This window comes from Pan paniscus, chromosome 11, assembly GCF_029289425.2.
Source record: "Pan paniscus chromosome 11, NHGRI_mPanPan1-v2.0_pri, whole genome shotgun sequence".
NCBI classification, from domain to species: domain Eukaryota; kingdom Metazoa; phylum Chordata; class Mammalia; order Primates; family Hominidae; genus Pan; species Pan paniscus.
This window is the reverse complement of record NC_073260.2, coordinates 10,290,426-10,309,982: the sequence shown is the minus strand read 5'-3', so window position 1 is coordinate 10,309,982 and position 19,557 is coordinate 10,290,426. Positions and strand designations below refer to the sequence as shown.

Below are 19,557 nucleotides of genomic sequence, written 5' to 3'. Positions count from 1 at the left end.
AGTCATCCAACCACCACCATAGTTAGGAATCATTCAGCTGGTTGGAAGGTAGTGAGTTCACTCAGTAGGTTGCTCACAGTCACAGATCACACTCCTTCTTCTGTTCTCTTTTTTTTTTTTTTTTTTTTTTGAGACGGAGTCTTGCTCTGTCACCCAGTCTGCAGGGCAGTGGCACAATCTCGGTTCATTGCAGCCTCGGCCTCTTAGGTTCAAGAGATTCTCCTGCTTCAGCCTCTCCAAAAGCTGGGACTACAGGCACGTGCCACCATGCCTGGCTAATTTTTGTATTTTTAGTAGAGACGGGATTTCGCCACGTTGGCCAGGCTGCTCTCGAACTGCTGAGCTCAAGTGATCCGCCCACCTCAGCCTCCCAAAGTCCTGGGATTACAGGTGTGAGCCACCGCACCCGGCCCCGGCCATCTTTCTACTCTTTTTTTTTTTGAGACGGAGTCTCATTCTCTGTCACCCAGGCTGGAGTGCTGTGGCATGATCTTGGCTCACTGCAACCTCTGCATCCCGGGTTCAAGCGATTCTCCTGCCTCAGCCTCCGGAGTAGCTGGGACAACAGGTGCGTGCCACCAAGCCCGGCTAATTTTTTGTATTTTTAGTAGAGACGGGGTTTCACTGTATTAGCCAGGATGGCCTTGATCTCCTGAACTCGTGATCCGCCTGCCTCGGCCTCCCAAAGTGCTGGGATTACAGGCATGAGCCAACCTGCCCGGCTTTTTTTTTTTTGAGACAGAGTTTAGCTTGTGTTTCCCAGGCTGGAGTGCAGTGGTCTGGTCTCTGCTCACTATAGCCTCTGCCTTCCGGTTTCAAGCAATTCTCCTGCCTCAGCCTCCCGAGTAGCTGGGACTACAGGTGCATGCCACCACGCCCAGCTAATTTTTTGTATTTTTAGTAGAGACAGGGTTTCACCATATTGGCCAGGATGGTCTCCATCTCTTGACCTCCTGATTCGCCTGCCTCAGCCTCCCAAATTGCTGGGATTACAGGTGTGAGCTGCCGCGCCCGGCCTAGAATTGGAAAAAGAAGTCTTGAGACTAATATGGAAAAGGACCCTGAGAGACGCTCAGGCAGCCGAATTTTGTGTCTGTCCTGGGAAACCTGGAGTCATCTGCACAGCGTTTAGCTTCTGTGCCCTGTCCCACTCTGCCTGCTCTCATTTCACCTTATTTTCCCTTCCCTACTTTTCTCACTTCTAACAAAATATTGGCCATGTATAGTGGCTTGTACCTGTAATCCCAGTACTTTGGGGCAGGTGGATCACTTGAGCCCAGGAGTTTGAGACCAGCCTGGGTGGTATGTGGAGGCCCTGTCTCTGTTTCTTTTTTTGGAGACAGAGTCTCGCCCTGTCGCCTAGGGCGGAGTGCAGTGGCACCATCTTGGCTCACTGCAACCTCCGCCTTCCAGATTCAAGCAGTTCTCATGCCTCAGCCTCCCGAGTAGCTGGGAGTGCTACCACGCCTGGCTAATTTTGTGTTTTTACTAGAGACAGGGTTTCACCATTTTGGCCAGGCTGGTCTCGAACTCCTGACCTCAGGTGATCTGCCCACCTCGTTCTCCCAAAAGTTGGGATTACAGGTGCGTGCCACCATGCCCGGCTTTCTTTGTTTTATTTTATTATTATTTTTTAATTTTTATTTACTTTTTTTTTTTGAGACAGAGTCTCACTCTGTTGCCCAGGTTGGAATGCAGTGGCACAATTTCAGCTCATTGCAACGTCCACCTCCCAGGATCAAGCGATTCTCCTGCCTCATCCTACCAAGTAGCTGGGATTACAGGCGTGTGCCATCACACCTGGCTAATTTTTGTATTTTTAGTAGCGACGGGGTTTCTCCATGTTGGCCAGGCTGGTCTTGAACCCCTGACCTCAGGTGATCCACCCGCCTCGGCCTCCCAAAGTACTAGGATTACAGGCGTGAGCCACCGTGCCCAGGCTATTTTGTTTTGTTTTTTTGAGACAGAGTCTCACTCTGTTGCCCAGGCTGGAGTGGAATGGCGCAATCTTGGCTCACTGCAACCTCTGCCTCCCGGGTTCAAGGATTCTCCTCCTCAGCCTACCAAGTAGCTGGGATTACAAACAGGTGCCACCATACCTGGCTAATTTTTTGTGTTTTTAGTAGAGACAGGCTTTCACCACGTGGGCCAGGCTGCTCTCGAACTCCTAATCTCATGTGATCTGCTGACCTCAGCCTCCCAAAGTGCTGGGATTACAGGTGTGAGCCACTGTGCCCGGCCCTGTCTCTATTTTAAAAAATAACCTTTTGTGTATTTCATTAAAATTTTTTTTGAGACATTCTTGCTCTGTTGCCCAGGCTGGAGTGCAGTGGCACGGTCTTGGCTCACTGCAACCTCCGTGTCCCAGGTTCAAGCGATTCTCCTGCCTCAGCCTCCTGAGTAGCTGGGATTACAGGCGTGCGCCACCCCATCTGGCTAATTTGTGTATTTTTATTATAGATGGGGTTTTACCTTGTTGGCCAGGCTGATCTCGAGCTCCTGACCTCAAGTGATCCACCCACCTCGGCCTCCCAAAGTGCTAGGATTACAGACATGATCCACCCAGCCCATCCTAAAAAAAAATATATATATATATGTATATATATTTGAGACAGGGTCTCACTCTGCTTCCCAGGCTGGAATGAAGTATTGCGATCATGGCTCACTGCAGCCTTGACCTCCCAGGCTCAAGTGATCCCCCACCCTCAGCCTCCCAAGTAGCTGGGGCTGCAGGCCACGCCACCACACTTGGCTAATTTTTGTATTTTTTGTTGAGACAGGGTTTCGCCATGTTGCCCAGGCTGGTCTTGAACTCCTGGGCTCAAGCAGTCCTCCCCCATCTTGGCCTCCCAAAGTGCTGGGATTATAGGTGTGAGCCATCGTGCCCGGCCTTTTGTATATTTTTAAAAGTTGTTGTCTCACATCTCTTTTGGAAGGAGGAGAATTCTAAACCATTCTCTCAATCAGCAGCCCAGAGAAGGCTAAGCAAGGAGGCGGGAAAGCAGATGGACCTCATTCTCGGCTTATCTGGCAGATCGGGACTCCTCCCCTCGGCCTGGCCCTGTGCCCTGTGGCAGGGATATGGCAGGGATGTGGTCATGAGCAGGACATGGAGGGCCCCGCACTCTTCTCCTGAGTGCACGCCCTCGGGGCCCCTCTGTTCCCCTGACTTAGAAGGTCAGGACCGATTCCCAGATGAGGAAGAAGGGGAAGGTGGTCCAGAGTGGGGGCAGCCCGTGTAAAGGCCACATGGGATGCCTGTGTGACGCCTGCCCTTCTGCTCCTCACAGGATACTCCAGCCGGAGAGTCCAGAGCCCCAGCAGCAAGAGCAACGACACCCTGAGTGGCATCTCTTCCATTGAGCCCAGCAAGCACTCGGGCTCCTCCCACAGTGTGGCCTCGGTGAGCAGCAGGTGCCAGGGCTCCAGGGCTCCAGGTCCGGGCTTACCCCTGCTGAGGACTCTGCCCTCAGCAAGCTTATAGACTGGTAGAGTCCATTCATTCATTCATTCTCTCTCTCACTCCTCCACCCACGCGGGCTTTCAGGGATTATCCCTAATCACTCACTGTGCCAGGTGTTGGTGGGAGAAAGGTGGGCTGGTGCAGAGGAGAGAAACTGATGGTCTCCTGGGGAGACCGGTACCTGTGAAAGTGCAGGTTATTCATTCATCAGCCACTGACAAGCACCTGCCTTATACCAGGGACTCTGTCAGGCGCTGGAGGTGTAGAGATAAACAAGGCAGAAGCTTGGCTTCTTCTGGGGTGTGGCTTTTGGTTCATTCACTCGTCCAGCAAGCAGAGTCCCAGCTCTGAGCCAGGCTGGCACAGGGGCAAGCAAGAGCTGGTTCTTGTCCTGGGGCTGCCAGCCACTCGTGTGGATGAGAGGCAGGACCCTGGCACAGAATGGGTACTCTCTGTCTTCTTGTTCAAGTGGTAGAGGAGCCCCGGCGTAGGGGATGGATACAGCAGTCAGGAGCAGGGCTCAGAGGGATTCCCAGGTTCCTGGGCTGGGCGTTGGTCTCAGGATTCCTTCCTGCTTTGGTGGCTTCTATGAAGCACCATCAGGCAGTTTGTGGGTCCAGGCCATTCTGAGGGTGTGGACGCTGTGGCTAGGAACAAGCTCAGGGATGGCATTTGGAGGGGGCGTGTGGCCCATGGTCAGGCAGTGGGGGAGGGCTCAGGGGGGCCCTGCAGAGAGCCCGGGAAGGCTTCACTCTTTCTTCTTGCACTGATTGGCGCCCAGATGATGGCAGTGAACTCATCCAGCCCCATAGCCGCGTGCTCGGGACCATGGGATGCCAGAGGGATGGAGGAGTCTCTGACCACCAGCGACGGCAATGCAGAGAGCCTGTACATGCAAGGTGTGGCCAGGAGGTGCCTCAGCTTCGAGGGCAGGGTGGGTGGCAGGAACAGTCCCTTCCTAGGAGCTTGGCCAGTCTTGGGTCACTTTGCCCCTCACTACCCTGCCCCAAATCCCAACTGGGTGATTTCCAGCCATTTCTGAACAAGGGACAGTGTCTAGGAACAAACCTGGTCTGAAAGAAGGCCTGGAACCTGAGCAGCCCAGGCCACACGGTCCCACCCAGTTCTTGCCCTTCAAGGCCCTCCTGCCTCCTTGATGTTCTGAGCCCCCTCTTGGGTGAGACTGTGGAGGTGCTGACCCACGCTTTTCGCCTCACCTGTGCTCAGGCATGGAGCTGTTTGAGGAAGCTCTGCAGAAGTGGGAGCAGGCACTAAGCGTGGGCCAGCGGGGGGACAGCGGCAGCACCCCCATGCCCAGGGACGGCCTCCGGAACCCAGAGACTGCATCAGAGCCACTGTCTGAGGTAGGTGGTCTTCTGCATCCCCCTACGCCCATGGGAGAAGGTTGCAGCACAGGAGAGGGGCGGCCACACCTTGGGAGGCAGGCAGTCTCCTGTCCTCTGAGACTGCTGATTTCCCTCTATGAGGGTGTCATGACGTGAAACAAAACAATTCATGTCACGTGCTCAGCACAATGCCCGGCGCTCGGTAAAAACAGCCGTACTGAGACTCACACCCGCCTCGACCCTGTGAAGGGCAACGTGTGGTCCTGAAAGGCTGGAAGGGAAGGCGCCTCTGTTGAGGGTTGGCTGCATTGCCTGGCCTTTGTTTTGTTTTGTTTTTGAGATGGAGTCTCGCTCTGTTGCCAGGCTGGAGTGCAGTGGCGCAATCTTGGCTCACTGCAACCTTCACCTGCCAGGTTCAAGCGATTCTCCTGCCTCAGCCTCCTGCGTAGCTGGGATTATAGGCGCCTGCCACCACATTCGGGTAATTTTTGTATTTTTAGTAGAGACAGGGTTTCACCATGTTGGCCAGGCTGGTCTTGAACTCTTGACCTCATGATCCACCCTCCCTGGCCTCCCAAAGTGCTGGGATTACAGGCGTGAGCCATCGTACCCAGCTGTTTTGTTTTTTGTTTTTTTTGAAATGGAGTCTTGCACTGTCACTCTGGCTGGAGTGCAGTGGCGCAATCTTGGCTCTCCGCAACCTCCGCCTCCCGGGTTCAAGTGATTCTCCTGCCTCAGCCTCCTGAGTAGCTGGGATTACAGGTGCCTGCCACCACACCCAGCTAATTTTTTGTGTTTTTAGTAGAGATGGGGTTTCACCACATTGGCCAGGCTGGTCTTGAACTCTTGACCTCGTGATCTGCCTGCCTTGGCTTCCCAAAGTGGTAAGATTACAGGTGTGAGCCACTGCACCCTTTTTTTCTTTTCTTTTTTTTCCTTTGAGACAGAGTTTCGCTCTTGTTGCCCAGGCTGGAGTGCAATGGTGCGATCTTGGCTCACTGCAACCTCCGCCTCCCGGGTTTAAGCGATTCTTCTGTCTCAGCCTCCCGAGTAGCTGGGATTATAGGCGCATGCCACCACATGTGGCTAATTTTTGTATTTTTAGTAGAGATGGGGTTTCATCGTATTGGTCAGGCTGGTCTCGAACTCCTGACCTCAGGTGATCTGCCTGCCTTGGCCTCCCAAAGTGCTGGGATTACAGGCGTGAGCTACCGCGCCTGGGCTTTTTTTTCTTTAATACACTTTTTTGGGGACTTTTTGGGCACCATCCAAGTTTTCTACAGTGAATTATTTATTTATTCTTTTTTTTTTTTTTTTTTTTGGAGACGGAGTCTCACTCTGTTCCCAGGCTGGAGTGCAGTGGCGCGATCTCGGCTCAGTGCAACCTCCGCTTCCTGGGTTCAAGAGATTCTCCTGCCTCAGCATCCCAAGTAGCTGGGATTACAGGTGTGCACCACCACGCCCAGCTAATTTTTGTATTTTTAGTAGAGACGGGGTTTCACCATGTTGGCCAGAATGATCTCCATCTCTTGACCTCATGATCCGCCCGCCTTGGCCTCCCAAAGTGCTGGGATTACAGGCGTGAGCCACCGTGCCCGGCTTATTTATTTATTTATTTATTATTTTATTATTATTTTTTAAGACGGAGTCTCGCTCTGCTGCCCAGGCTGGAGGTGCAGTGGCGTGATCTCGGCTCACTGCAAGCTCTGCCTCCCAGGTTTACGCCATTCTCTTGCCTCAGCCTCCCCAGTAGCTGGGACTACAGGTGCCTGCCACCATGCCCGGCTAATTTTTTGTATTTTTTGGTAGAGACGGGGTTTCACCATGTTAGCCAGGATGTAATTAATTAATTAATTAATTTGAGACGGAGTCTCACTCTGTCGCCCAGGCTGGAGTCCAGTGGTGCGATCTCGACTCACTGCAAGCTCTGCCTCCTGGGTTCACGCCATTCTCCTGCCTCAGCCTCTGGAGTAGCTGGGACTACAGGTGCCTACCACCACGCCCAGCTAATTTTTTTGTATTTTTAGCAGAGACAGGGTTTCACTGTGTTAGCCAGGATGGGCTTGATCTCCTGACCTCGTGATCTGCCTGTCTCGGCCTCCCAAAGTGCTGGGATTATAGGCGTGAGCCACCGCGCCCAGCCTGTAATTTATTTATTTTTAAGATGTAGCCTCACTCTGTTTTCCAGGCTGGAGTGCAGTGGTGCGATCTTGGCTCACTGCAGCCTCCACCTCCTGGGTTCAAGTGATTCTGTCTCAGCCTCCTGAGAAGCCAGAGTCAGAGGTGCCTGCCACCACGCCCAGCTAATTTTTGTATTTTTAGTAGAGACGGGGTTTTACCATGTTGGCCAGGGTGGTCTCGAACTCCTAACTTCAAGTGATCCACCCGCTTCGGCCTTCCAAAGTGCTGGGATTACAGGCTTGAGCCACCACACCCAGCCTACAGTGAATATTTATTATTGCAATATCAGGAAAGGAAAATGAAGTTAAAAGGCTAAAATTTAAATTTTTGTGGCCAGGCACGGTGCCTCACACCTGTAATCCCAGCACTTTGGGAGGCCGAGGCAGGAGGACCAGTTGAGCCCAGGAATTTGAGGGGATGGGGCCACTTTTGGCAGCGGAGGTAGAAGGAGGAGGGAGGATTTCTCTGCCTATTCCTCCCTCACCCTTGCCTTCATTCCTCTACCCGTGTCTCCCATTGGCCGAGAGCCAGCTGGCAGGGGGACCTGGGAAACAGGTTGCAGAACAAGGGGAGGGCTGTGTCTGGCACAGCTGGTAACAAGTTGAAGGTGTCCATGCTCTCTGTCCCTGCTGGGGTGTGAGCTCAGGATGTGAAGGTCAGGGAAATACCTGAGGTTTGAAGTGACTCAAACCCTTGAGTGCCTGCAGTTGCAGCTGCGTCAGGTCCTGTCTGCGAGTCGGCAGGGAACGGGCACCTGTAGGAGTGTGTTGGTGAGGGGGACTCAAGGGAGGTAGCTCTATTTCCCAAATTGTATTTCTTGCTAAAAACTATATCTGAAAATGATAGAACTTGCATTGTTTTCCTTGTTGTGAAAGCAATTACATATTCCTTATAAAATCATGAAAAGTACGGAAATAGGAAAGAGAAGGGGGTGTAAAATAGTCTGATCCCAGACTCTGATCAGACAGCCCATGGTTGTGTGGTGTGGGGCCCTCGGCCTCCTGGAGCACTGGCGCTCTGTGGGGGCACCAGCACCAGCTGTTCAGGCCTGGTCCATAGTAGGTGCTCAGTTAATGATCTGTGGCATGTCTACATGCTAGGACGCCTACAACCCTACAATCCTACAAGGGGTGCCTGCAGCCCTTCATCCAGGCATCACCACTTTCTATTCCTTCAGGCATTTTTTTGTATCTATTGCTATAATTTTTTTTTTTTTTGAGACGGAGTTTCGCTTTTGTTGCCCAGGCTGGAGTGCAGTGGCGCAATCTTGGCTCACTGCAACTTCTGTCTCCCAGGTTCAAGCGATTCTCCTGCCTCAGCCTCCCAAGTAGTTTGGATTACAGGCATGTGTCACCACGCCCGGCTAATTTTTTTTGTATTTTTAGTAGAGATGGAGTTTCACCATGTTGGCCAGGCTGGTTTCTATCTCCTGACCTCAGGTGATCCGCCCGCCTCGGCCTCGCGAAGTGCTGAGATTACAGGCATGAGCCACTGCGCCTGGCCTATTGCTATAATTTTTAAACAGTTTTATTGAAATATAGGCTGGGCACAGTGGCTTACACTTGTAATTCCAATACTTTGGAAAGCTGAGGTGGGAGAATTGTTTGAGCCAGTGAGGGAGAAGTTCAAGACCAACCTGGGCAACATAGTGAGACTCTGTCTCAAAAAAATTTTTTCTTCTTGAGACAGGGTCTTACTCTGCTGCCCAGGCTGGAGTGCAGTGGTGTGACCAATTAGCTGGGTGTCATGGCATGTTCCTGTGGTCCCAGCTACTCGGGAGGCTGAGGTGGGAGGATCACCTGAGCCCAGGAGTTCAAGGCTGCAGTGAGCTATGATTGTGCCACTGCACTCCAGCTTGGGCAACCCTGTCTCTACAAAAAGAAAAAGAAAAGATATAATTCACATAGCATCTAAACTGTACAATTGAGTAGCTTTTGGTATATTCACAAAATTGTGTATCTATTATCACAATCAGTTTTGGAGCATTTTTATCCCAATAAGAAACCCCTGGTCCAGCATGGTGGCTCATACCTGTAATCCCAGTGCTTTGGAAGGCCGAGGTGGAGGAAAATTTCTTGAGCCCAGAAATTCAAGACCAGCCTGGGCAGCATAGTGAGACCCCATCTCTGCAAAAAATTAAAAAGTTAGTTGGGCATGGTGGCGCACACCATGTGGTAGTCCCAGCTACTCAGGAGTCTGAGGCAGTAGGATCCCTTGAGCCCAGAAGGTCAAGGCTGCAGTAAGCCATGATTGTGCCACTGCATTCCAGCCTCTGTAATAGAGTGAGACCCTGTCTCAACAACAACAACAAAGAAACAACAACAAAGAAACCCCATGTACTTTGGCCATTCCCTTTACATTCCTTCATTTCCCCCCAGCTCTAGGCAACCACAAATCTATTTTCTCTACATCTGGATTTGCCTATCACGGACGTTTCTAGAAATGGGATCACAGAATATGTGGCCTTTTGTGACTGCCTCCTTTCACATAGCAGAGTGCTTCCAAGGTTCATCTGTGTTGCAGCATGAATCACTGTTTTGTTTCTGTTGTATAGATGGACCACATTTTGTTTATTTGTTCATCAGTTGGTAGATATTTGGGTTGCTTCCATTTTTTGGCTCTTATGAATAATGCTGCTATGAACATTCATGTACAAGTTTTTGTGTGGACATATGTTTTCATTTCTCTTGGGTATATACCTAGAAGTGAAATTGTGGGGATCACATGATAACTCCATGTTTAACTTTTTTTTAAGACGGAGTCTCGCTCTGTCGCCCTGGCTGGTGTGCAGTGGCACAATCTCTGCTCACCACAACCTCCACCTCCCAGGTTCAAACGATTCTCCTGCCTCAACCTCCTAAGTAGCTGGGATTACAGGTGCACGTCACCACGCCTGGCTAATTTTTGTATTTTTTTTCTTTTCTTTTTTTTTTTTTTTTTGAGATGGAGTCTCGCTCTGTCGCCCAGGCTGGAGTTCAGTGGCGCGATCTCAGCTCACTGCAAGCTCTGCCTCCTGAGTTCATACCATTCTCCTGCCCCAGCCTCCTGAGTAGCTGGGACTACAGGCGCCTGCCACCACTCCCGGCTAATTTTTTGTATTTTTAGTAGAGACGGCGTTTCACCGTGTTAGCCAGGATGGTCTCGATCTCCTGACCTTGTGATCCGCCCACCTCAGCCTCCCAAAGTGCTGGGATTACAGGCGCCCGCCACCACACCTGGCCTAATTTTTGTATTTTTAGTAGAGACGGGGTTTCACCATGTTGGCCAGGCTGATCTCGAACTCCTGACCTCAGATGATCCACCCACCTCGGTCTCCCAGAGTGCTGGGATTACAGGCATGAGCCACCATGCCCGGCCCTTCTCCATGTTTAACTTTTTAAGGAACCACCAAACTGTTTTCAAAGCGACTGCACGTTTTTTGTTCTCATCAGCAGCCCGTGAGGGTTCCCATTTCTCCACATGCTCACCACCACTTGTTCCTGTCTTTTTGGTTATCACCATCCTGGCGGGTGCAGGTGGCTTCTCGTTGTTTTGATTTGCATTTCTCTGATGGCTAAGGATGTTGAGCATCTTTTCATGTACTTCTTATCCATTATTACATCTTATTTGGAGGAATGTCTATTCTGATGCCTTCTTTTGTAATTGGGTCATTTGTGTTTTTATTAAGTTCTAAGGGTTTCTCATATTCTGGAGAAAGCCCCTTATCAGATGCGGTTGCAGATATTTTCTGTATTTTCTGTCATCCTATGAGTTGTCTTTTCACTTTTATGTATTTTTATTTCGTATTTATTTATTTATTTATTTATTTTGAAACAGAGTCTCGCTCTGTCACCTAGGCTGGAGTGCAGTGGTGCGATCTCAGCTCACTGCAGCCTCCGCCTCCCAGGTTCAAGCGATTCTCCCACCTCAGCCTCCTGATAAGCTGGGATTACAGGTGCCCGCCACCATGCCCAGCTAATTTCTATATTTTTAGTAGAGATACAGTTTCACCATGTTGGCCAGGCTGGTCTCGAACTCCCAACCCCAGGTGATCTGCCCGCTTTGGCCTCCCAAAGTGCTGGGATTGCAGGCGTCAGCCACTGCGCCTGGCCTCACGTTTTGCTGGTGCCCCCTGAAGCACAAAAGTTTTTTGAGAGTCAAGGTTATCTGTTTTTTCCTTTTGTTGAGTGTGCGTCTGACGTCACATCTAAGAACCATTACCTAGGCCGGGCGCGGTAGCTCACGCCTGTAATCCCAGCACTTTGGGAGGCCAAGGTGGGTGGATCATGAGGTCAGGAGATCGAGACCATACTGGCCCACATGGTGAAACCCCGCCTCCACTAAAAATACAAAAATTAGCTGGACATGGTGGCACGTGCCTGTAATCCCAGCTACTTGGGAGGCTGAGGCAGGAGAATCACTTGAACCAGGGATTCAGAGGTTGTAGTGAGCCGAGATGGTGCCACAGCACTCCAGCCTGGCGACAGAGCGCAAGACTCTGTCTCAAAAAAAAAAACAAAACAACAAAACAAAACCGTTACCTTACTTGAGACCATTTCACAGAGACACAGATTTGTGCCAAAACTGCAAGTCTCTGCTGGCCACACAGGGTGCGTCCCAGCCCTGCCGGAGAACTGAGCAAAGGGTCCTGCAGGCCTGTGGCTGCATCCCAGCTCTGCCAGGCTCTTGCTGGTCATGTGGACCACTTAACCTTGAGTTTGATCTGTGAAATGGGGTCCTAGTAATCCTGGCCTCAGAGGGACACTGTGAGGCTGAACGATAAGGCACCTGGCCCCAGGTGGCACTCAGTGCATGGCTGCCATTTCCATCATTTCCATCCCTCTCCGAGCTCTTCTGACTGTTTCTCCCCAGAGCCCGCAGCCCTCATCTTCTCCCCGCGGGTCCAGTTACAGGCAGTTGCAGGCTCTGGCAGCCTTTGTGGAAAACAGAGTGGGGCTGGCTCATGCCTCCCCTCAGCATTCAACCCAGAAGCTCCTGGGGTGCAGGGAGGAGTGCCCCCTCTTCCCCCACCTGGCCTGGTGGCCCAAGGGTAGCGACAAGGTCATCAAGGCCACAGGATGCTGCACACTCTTTTTTTTTTTTTTTTTTTGAGATGGAGTCTTGCTCTGTCACCAGGCTGGAGTGCAGTGGCACGATCTCGGCTTACTGCAACTTCCACCTCCCGGGTTCAAGAGATTCTCCTACCTCAGCCTCCCAAGTAGCTGGGATTACAGGCGTGAGCCACTGTGCCCGGCCTTTTTTTTTTTTTTTTTTTTTCCAAGACAGAGCTTTGCTCTTGTTGCCCAGGCTGGAGGGCAATGGCACGGTCACAGCTCACTGCAGGCTCCGCCTCCTGGGTTCATGCCATTCTCCTGCCTCAGCCTCCTGAGTAGCTGGGATTACAGGTGCCAGCCACTATGCCCAGCTAATTTTTATATTTTTAGTAGAGACGGGGTTTCTGCGTGTTGGCTAGGCTGGTCTTGAACTCCTGACCTCAGGTGATCCGCCTGCCTCGGCCTCCCAAAGTGCTGGGATTACAAGTGTGAGCCGCTGTGCCCAGCCAATTTGTGTATATTTTATGGTAGTAAATGATAAAGACTAGTATCTACATATATTTTATGTATTTGTGACGTATCTTTTTCATAATTTTTTCAGTATCTCTAGGCTAAGTGGGTTCATTTCTGAGGTTTTTCAAATTGTCATAAATTTCCAAAAAATTCTTCTATATATTTATTGAAAAATATCTGGCCAGGGGCCTCGCGCGGTGGCTCATGCCTGTAATCCCAGCACTTTGGGAGGATGAGGTGGGCGATCACGAGGTCAGGAGATCAAGACCATCCTGGCTAACACAGTGAAACCCCGTCTCTACTAAAAATACAAAAAATTAGCCGGGCGTAGTGGCAGGCACCTGTAGTCCCAGCTACTCAGGAGGCTGAGGCAGGAGAATGGCATGAACCTGGGAGGCGGAGCCTGCAGTGAGCCGAGATTGCACCACTGCACTCCAGCCTGGGCGACAGAGCCAGACTCCATCTGAAAAAAAAAAAAAAAATTTGGCCGGGTGCAGTAGCTCACACCTGTAGTCTCAACACTTAGGAGACCAAGGTGGGAGGATCACTTGAGTCTAGGAATTCAAGACCAGCCTGGGCAACATGGTGAGGTCCTGTCTCTACAATGAATACAAAAATATTTGCCGAGCATGGTGGTGGGCACCTGTAGCCCCAGCTACTCAGGAGGCTGAGTTGGGAGGATTGCCTGAGCCCATGATCTCATCACTGCACTGTAGCCTGGGCAACAGAGCAAGACCCTGTCTCGAGAAAAAAAAAAACAAAAACTTATGTTGTTCAAGGGTCACGTGTATTATTAAAATTAATTTTGCCCATTACTTTGTGCTATTTATTGTGGTCTGTAGCAAACATTAAATGTTGCACGTGGCTTTCCACTGGACAGCACTGCTCTAGAGCCACAGACACCTGGATTCAGTTTGTGGCACCGCTAGTTCTACACTGTGACCTCAGGGAAATAATTCCCCCTTCCGAGCCTTGTCTTAGTTTCTCTGTCTGTCAAGGGAAATAAGAGCGTCTTTCTCCTAAGATCTCAGGGATAACTTAAAGAACTACAGTAGGCAATGCACGTCACACAAGACTGGCCCATGGTGGCCACCAGTAAGTGTAGCTTTTAGAATAAATACTGTAATAATGACTTTTTTTTTTTTTTAAGACGGACTCTTGCTCTGTTGCCCAGGCTGAAGTGCAGTGGCACAATCTCGGCTCACTGCTACCTCCACTTCCTGGGTTCAAGCGATTCTCCTGCCTCAGTCTCCCAAGTCGCTGGAATTACAGGCGCACACCACCAAGCCCAGCTAATTTTTGTGTTTTTAGTAGAGACGGGTTTTCACCAAGTAGACCAGGCTGGTCTCGAACTCCTGACCTCAAGTGATCTGCCCGCCTCGGCCCCCCAAAGTGCTGGGATTACAGGCATGAGCCACTGCACCCAGCTGAGCTCAGGAGTTCAAGACCAGCCTGGGCAACATGGTGAAACCCCACCTTTACTAAAAATACAAAAATTAGCCGGGTGTGGCGGTACGTGCCTATGGTCCCAAGTACTCAGGAGGGTGAGGTGGGAGAATTGCTTGAACCTGGGAGTTGGAAGTTGCAGTGAACCGAGATCACACCACTGCATTCCAGCCTGGGCAACAGAACGAGACCCCATCTCAAAAAAGAAAAAAAGAAAGGACAGTCCTGATGAAAATCCTGACTGCATTTGCAAAAAACAGTAGAGTTAGTCTATACCTTCCTGCCTTAAATCTAGTGCTCACTTCTCTTCCATACTAATAAATGTCCTTTGTGGCATTTTTTTTCCAGAATAGGGCACTTTCATTTGCATTAGAAACCTATTCAGGCAGATATCCTTTCTCCTCAATGATTTTCTTTTTTAAAATTAAATATATATGTGTATTTTATATATATAAATTTTGTTGTTGTTGTTGTTGAGATGGAGTCTCGCTCCGTCGCCCAGGCTGGAGTGCAGTGGCTCTCGATCTCAGCTCACTGCAAGCTCCCCCTCCCGGGTTCATGCCATCCTCCTGCCTCAGCCTCCCAAGTAGCTGGGACTACAGGCGCCCGCCACCATGCCCGGCTGATTTTTTGTATTTTTAGTAGAGACGGGGTTTCACCATGTCAGCCAGGATGGTCTCGATCTCCTGACCTCGTGATCCGCCTGACTCGGACTCCCAAAGTGCTGGGATTACTGGTGTGAGCCATTGTGCCTGGCCCAATGATTTCTTTTCATTTATTTATTTATTTTGAGACAGAGTCTCGCTCTGTCACCAAGGCTGGAGTGCAGTGGCACCATTATGGCTCACTGCAACCTCAACCTCCCTGGGCTCACATGATCCTCCTACCTCAGCCTCCTGAGTAGCTGGGACTACAGGCACACGCCACCACGCCCACCTAATTTTTGTATTTTTTGTAGAGATAGGGTCTTTCCATGTTGCCTAGGCTGGTCTCAAACTTCTGGGCTCAAGGGATCCTCCTGCCTCTGCCTTCCAAAGTGCTGGGATTATAGGTGTGAGCCACCTCACCCGGTCCATTTTTCTTCTTTATGATTTCTTTAATAACATTTTCTTTTCTCTGGCTTAGTTTGGTATAAGGATACAGAATATAATACATAGAACATACAAAATATGTGTTAATCGACTACATTCTTATTAAGACTTCTGGTCAACAATAGGTCATTAGTAGTTAATAACCTACTAATAACTCCCCCTACTTTTAGAGGAGTCAAAAGTTATATGTGGGCCGGGCACGGTGGCTCACACCTCTAATCCTAGTACTTTGGGAGGCTGAGGCAGGAGGATTGCGTGAACCCATACGTTTGAAACCAGCCTGGGCAATGTGGCAAAACCCTGTATCTACCAAAGATATATACAGAAGTTAGCCAGGTATGGTGATGTATGCCTGTAGTGTCCTAGCTACTAGGGAAGCAGAGACAGAAGGATCACTTGAACTCAGGAGGTTGAGATTGTGGTTAGATGTGATTGCACCACTGCACTGCGGGCTGGGTGACAGAATGAGACCCTGTCTCAAAAAAAAAAAAAAAAAAAAGTTTTTTATGTAGATTTTCAACTATGTGGGCACAGGGGTGAGTCAGTTACCATAAGTCCACAATTTTCTTTCTTTCTTTTTTTTTTTGAGACGGAGTCCTGTTCTGTTGCCCAGGCTAGAGTGCAATGGCGCGATCTCGGCTCACTGCAACCTCTGCCTCCCAGGTTCAAGCAATTCTCCTGCCTCAGCCTCCTGAGTAGCTGGGACTATAGGCACCCGCCACCACACCCGGCTAATTTTTGTATTTTTAGTAGAGATGTGGTTTCATCATGTTGGTCAGGCTGGTCTCGAACTCCTGACCTTGTGATCTGCCCACCTCGGCCACCCAAAATGCTGGGATTACAGGCGTGAGCCACTGTGCCTGGCAACCTAAGTCCACAGTTTTCAAGGGTCAGCTGTACTTCATGTAACCTGGTATGTCCAGTATGTGATCATTTCAGCATGTAATCAACAGAAAAGATTCCTGAGACAGTCTATGCTTTTTGGTGCCGTGTTTGAAATCTGGTGTGTGTTTACACTCTGGGACTGTCCAGGTTTCCAGTGCTCAGCTGCCAGAAGTGGCTGGTGGCTCCTCTATCGAGCAGTGAAGTTTTGGAGTTTATGTGCTTAGCTGCTGGGTCCTAGAGCTCCTCCCCTTTCCCCAGGGACCTGGGGGTGAGGGAAGGGGCCATTTTCATCGGGAGCTTTGAGGGTCTGGGTTGAGGGTCCTTGTTTTTATGGCAGCCAGAGTCACAGCGGAAGGAGTTTGCAGAGAAGCTGGAGTCCCTGCTGCACCGTGCCTACCACCTGCAGGAGGAGTTCGGCTCCACCTTCCCCGCAGACAGCATGCTGCTAGACCTCGGTGAGCTGGGCCCAGCGCAGGCGGGGTGGGCGTGGAGGGTGGCAGGGATGGAGGTGAGGAGAAGGTTCGAGAACCGGGGCGTGGTTCTCTCAGTGCGTCCAATGAATCAGAATCCCCAGGGCTCTCCGACCTCGCGTGATCCAGCACTTTATGGCACAGATGGGGAAACTGAGGTGTTCCCTTCTCCATGGCAGGCTGGAGCAGAGCTGAGGTGAGGCCCAGAGTCCCCAGCAAGTGCACCTGGCTCCATCCTCTTGGGTGCAGCCTTGGGGTTCGTGTGGCAGCATCTCCCTGATGGCTCTCCCAGGCCTTCGCTTCGAGTCCTTTCCTGTGGCTCAAACTGGGTGGGTGGATGGAGTGACTCACGGGAGGTTCACTCAGAGCAGGCCAAAGGCCAAGAACAGAAGTTCTGTTGTTGGGTGCGCTGAGGTGAAATGATGTGACATACTGAGGGGGAACCAAGTTATTCTGCCAAACAGCCACTGTCCTCTTCGGACCCCTGCAGTGAATGACACCCTGGCCCCTCCCTGTGCACTCAGCCCTGTGGGACCCTCAGACTCCTGAGGGTCCAGCTGCCTGGCTCTGCCAGTGGGGACACAGAACCGGAGTGGGTCGGCCGAGCCACGCACCCTGCCCTGGCTTCTCCCCACGTGCTCTGGGTGTGGCTTCTCTGTTGGAGGAATCTGCCTCCTGTGGCCTCCCTACATGGCAGAAAGGGCTGGGGGACCTTTAGGGTGGCCCGCCGCAGGTCTGTGGCCTTTGCTTATTTGCTCAACAATCCTTTCCTGAGCACCCTTGGAGGTCCACACCCCTCAGCCCTTGGGCGAGCACGGAGGGGAACTCCAGGTTAGTGGCTGTGGACTCTTTCGAGCCCTTGGTATCAATGGCTGAGTTTCAGCTTGTCAGAGGAGAGAGGCGATTTCCCCGGGGCCACACAGTTCAAGGTCCTCCCCCTGCAGAGCTTGGGCCTTCAGGCCTCAGGTCCAGCGGTGCAACCTGTGAGCCTGGCAGAGCCGCTCACCAGCCGAGGGCTCACACCTGAGGCTGACGACCTCCGAGGATGTCGTGGGTGTTGAAGGAGGTCACTCACTGAGGCGAGGAGTCCAGTGTCCTCACACAGAAGCGCTTGGCATGTCAGAGCTTTGCCATTGAGTGTGGGAATCACAGGCTCGGGATGAAGCCTCCCCTGGGCCTGATGGGGGACTTCGTGTACCGGGATTCCAGCTGAGCACTGTGTGGGGAGTCTCAGCCCCGCTTTCTCTCACTGCTCTTCCCAGAGAGGACCCTCATGCTGCCCCTGACCGAGGGCTCGCTGCGGCTGCGGGCGGACGATGAGGACAGCCTGACCTCAGAGGATTCCTTCTTCTCCGCCACCGAGGTGACTCGGGGTGGGGACCAAGCCTGGGGTGGGGTGAAGGCTGGGCCTCCTCTGCAGGTCCATGGGGCCAGCACTGGGTCATGGGAAAGTGGAGGCATTTCCTCCGATGGGAGAATTTGGATGCTCCCACGGGCCTCCTCGAAGCTGTTGGGGATGGGGGGTGCTGAGAAATCGGGGGCCGTTGTCCTGTGGGTGAGAGCAGGGGTTCTGCCCCGAAGGGCTCCAGCCCGTGCTGGCCTCTCCCTTCTCCAGACCGCTGTGCCCATTGTTTGGCCTCAGTCTCCTGCCATGGGCACATGGATCAGGCACTGTGTCCTTCCTTGGGATGGGAGGACATGCACATGTGTCCTTTAGATGGCCTTTTTGGGAGGGACCCCTGGAGATGGGGATGCTGAGGGCCAGAGCTGGGCTCGAACTGGGGCCTCCCGGCCAGTGTTCCCTCTGACATCCCCTCAGAGACGTTGGCAGTGGGCAGGCACCTGGGGTGGCCGCTGTGGCCGACCAATGGGCAGGTGCCCTTGTGCCGTGGCGTGCTGCTCACACGGGCTTCCCTGGTCTCTTCCTCTGCACCCTCTCCCAGCTCTTTGAGTCCCTGCAGACCGGAGATTACCCGATCCCACTCTCCAGACCCGCCGCTGCCTATGAGGAGGCCCTGCAGCTGGTGAAGGAGGGGAGAGTGCCCTGCCGGACCCTCAGGTGAGCAGGTGTGGAGGGAGGGAGGGAGGGAGCAGGAGGCGATGGGTGATTCTGGCCCTTGCGGGAGGCGGAGAAGCCAGCGGTGCTTGGCGAGGACTTAGCCTGAGTGAGTCCAGGCTGCCTGAGGGCCGTGGTGAGCTGGTGACAGCTCCTCCCCCAGCTGCAGAGGGCCTGGATGGACCCATACTGGCAGGTCTGATACCAATAATGACAGTAACAAATGAACATAATTAATAAAGAACAATAGTTACTACCAGTTCTAAATTCTGAGAGAGTGTTTGCTTCTACAGCACATACACTGAAAAAAAAATTGGAATGATACAGAGAAGATGAACGTGGTCCCGGCATAAGGATAACACGCAGATTTACTAAGCATTCCATATGAAAACAAAAGTAAATTCTCAGCGGGTACAGCCACAGCCACACAGGGGGCACTGGCCCTAAGCGCAGTGTCTGGACACAGCTCCTCTGTAGGAGAGGTCAGGTACCCAGGCTGTGGGGACAGACAGGCCCGGGCTCCAAGTTCTGCCACCCTGAACAAGTCGCTTAACTTCTCTTAGCCTCAGTTTCTTTGTCTGTGGTTATGTTTAGGCCTCTTCACTATCTTCTATTAACGTTATTATTAGCTTTTTTGTATTATTTTTATGTATTATGTATTATTATCTTATTATGATAAGAGACTGAGAACTTGACTTTTTTTTTTTTTTTTTTTTTTTGTATTTTTAGTAGAGATGGGGTTTCACTGTGTTGGCCAGGCTGGTCTCAAACTCCTCACCTCAAGTGATCCACCTGCCTTGGCCTCCCAAAGTGCTGGGACTACAGGTGTGAGCCACCACACCCAGCCTGAGAACTTGGCTTTTTGATCATGGCTTGCAGATTTCAGTATGTATGTTTAAAAGTTTATCTGGAGCTGGGCAGGGTGGTTCATGCCTATAATTCCAGCACTTTGGGAGGCCAAGGCGGGCAGATCACCTGAGGTCAGGAGTTCAAGACCAACCTGGCCAATATGGTGTAAACCCCATCTCTACTAAAAATATAAAAATTAGCTGGGCATGGTGGCACATACCTGT

General features: G+C 51.5%; 1 protein-coding gene and 1 pseudogene across 2 annotated transcripts in view; both read left to right on the top strand.

Annotated features, from left to right (window-relative positions):
* Positions 1-19,557, top strand: part of MIGA2 (mitoguardin 2) — a 37,021-nt gene that overhangs the window by 6,720 nt on the left and 10,744 nt on the right. For both annotated transcript variants that reach the window (XM_034929243.2, XM_034929242.2), the window contains exons 4-9: positions 3,291-3,403; positions 4,245-4,362; positions 4,691-4,827; positions 16,296-16,413; positions 17,691-17,791; positions 18,372-18,487. In XM_034929243.2, coding sequence (XP_034785134.1) covers positions 3,291-3,403; positions 4,245-4,362; positions 4,691-4,827; positions 16,296-16,413; positions 17,691-17,791; positions 18,372-18,487 — 703 coding nt within the window. The remainder of the gene's footprint in view (positions 1-3,290; positions 3,404-4,244; positions 4,363-4,690; positions 4,828-16,295; positions 16,414-17,690; positions 17,792-18,371; positions 18,488-19,557) is intronic.
* On the top strand, positions 18,762-18,874 carry LOC112440877 (U6 spliceosomal RNA; annotated as a pseudogene).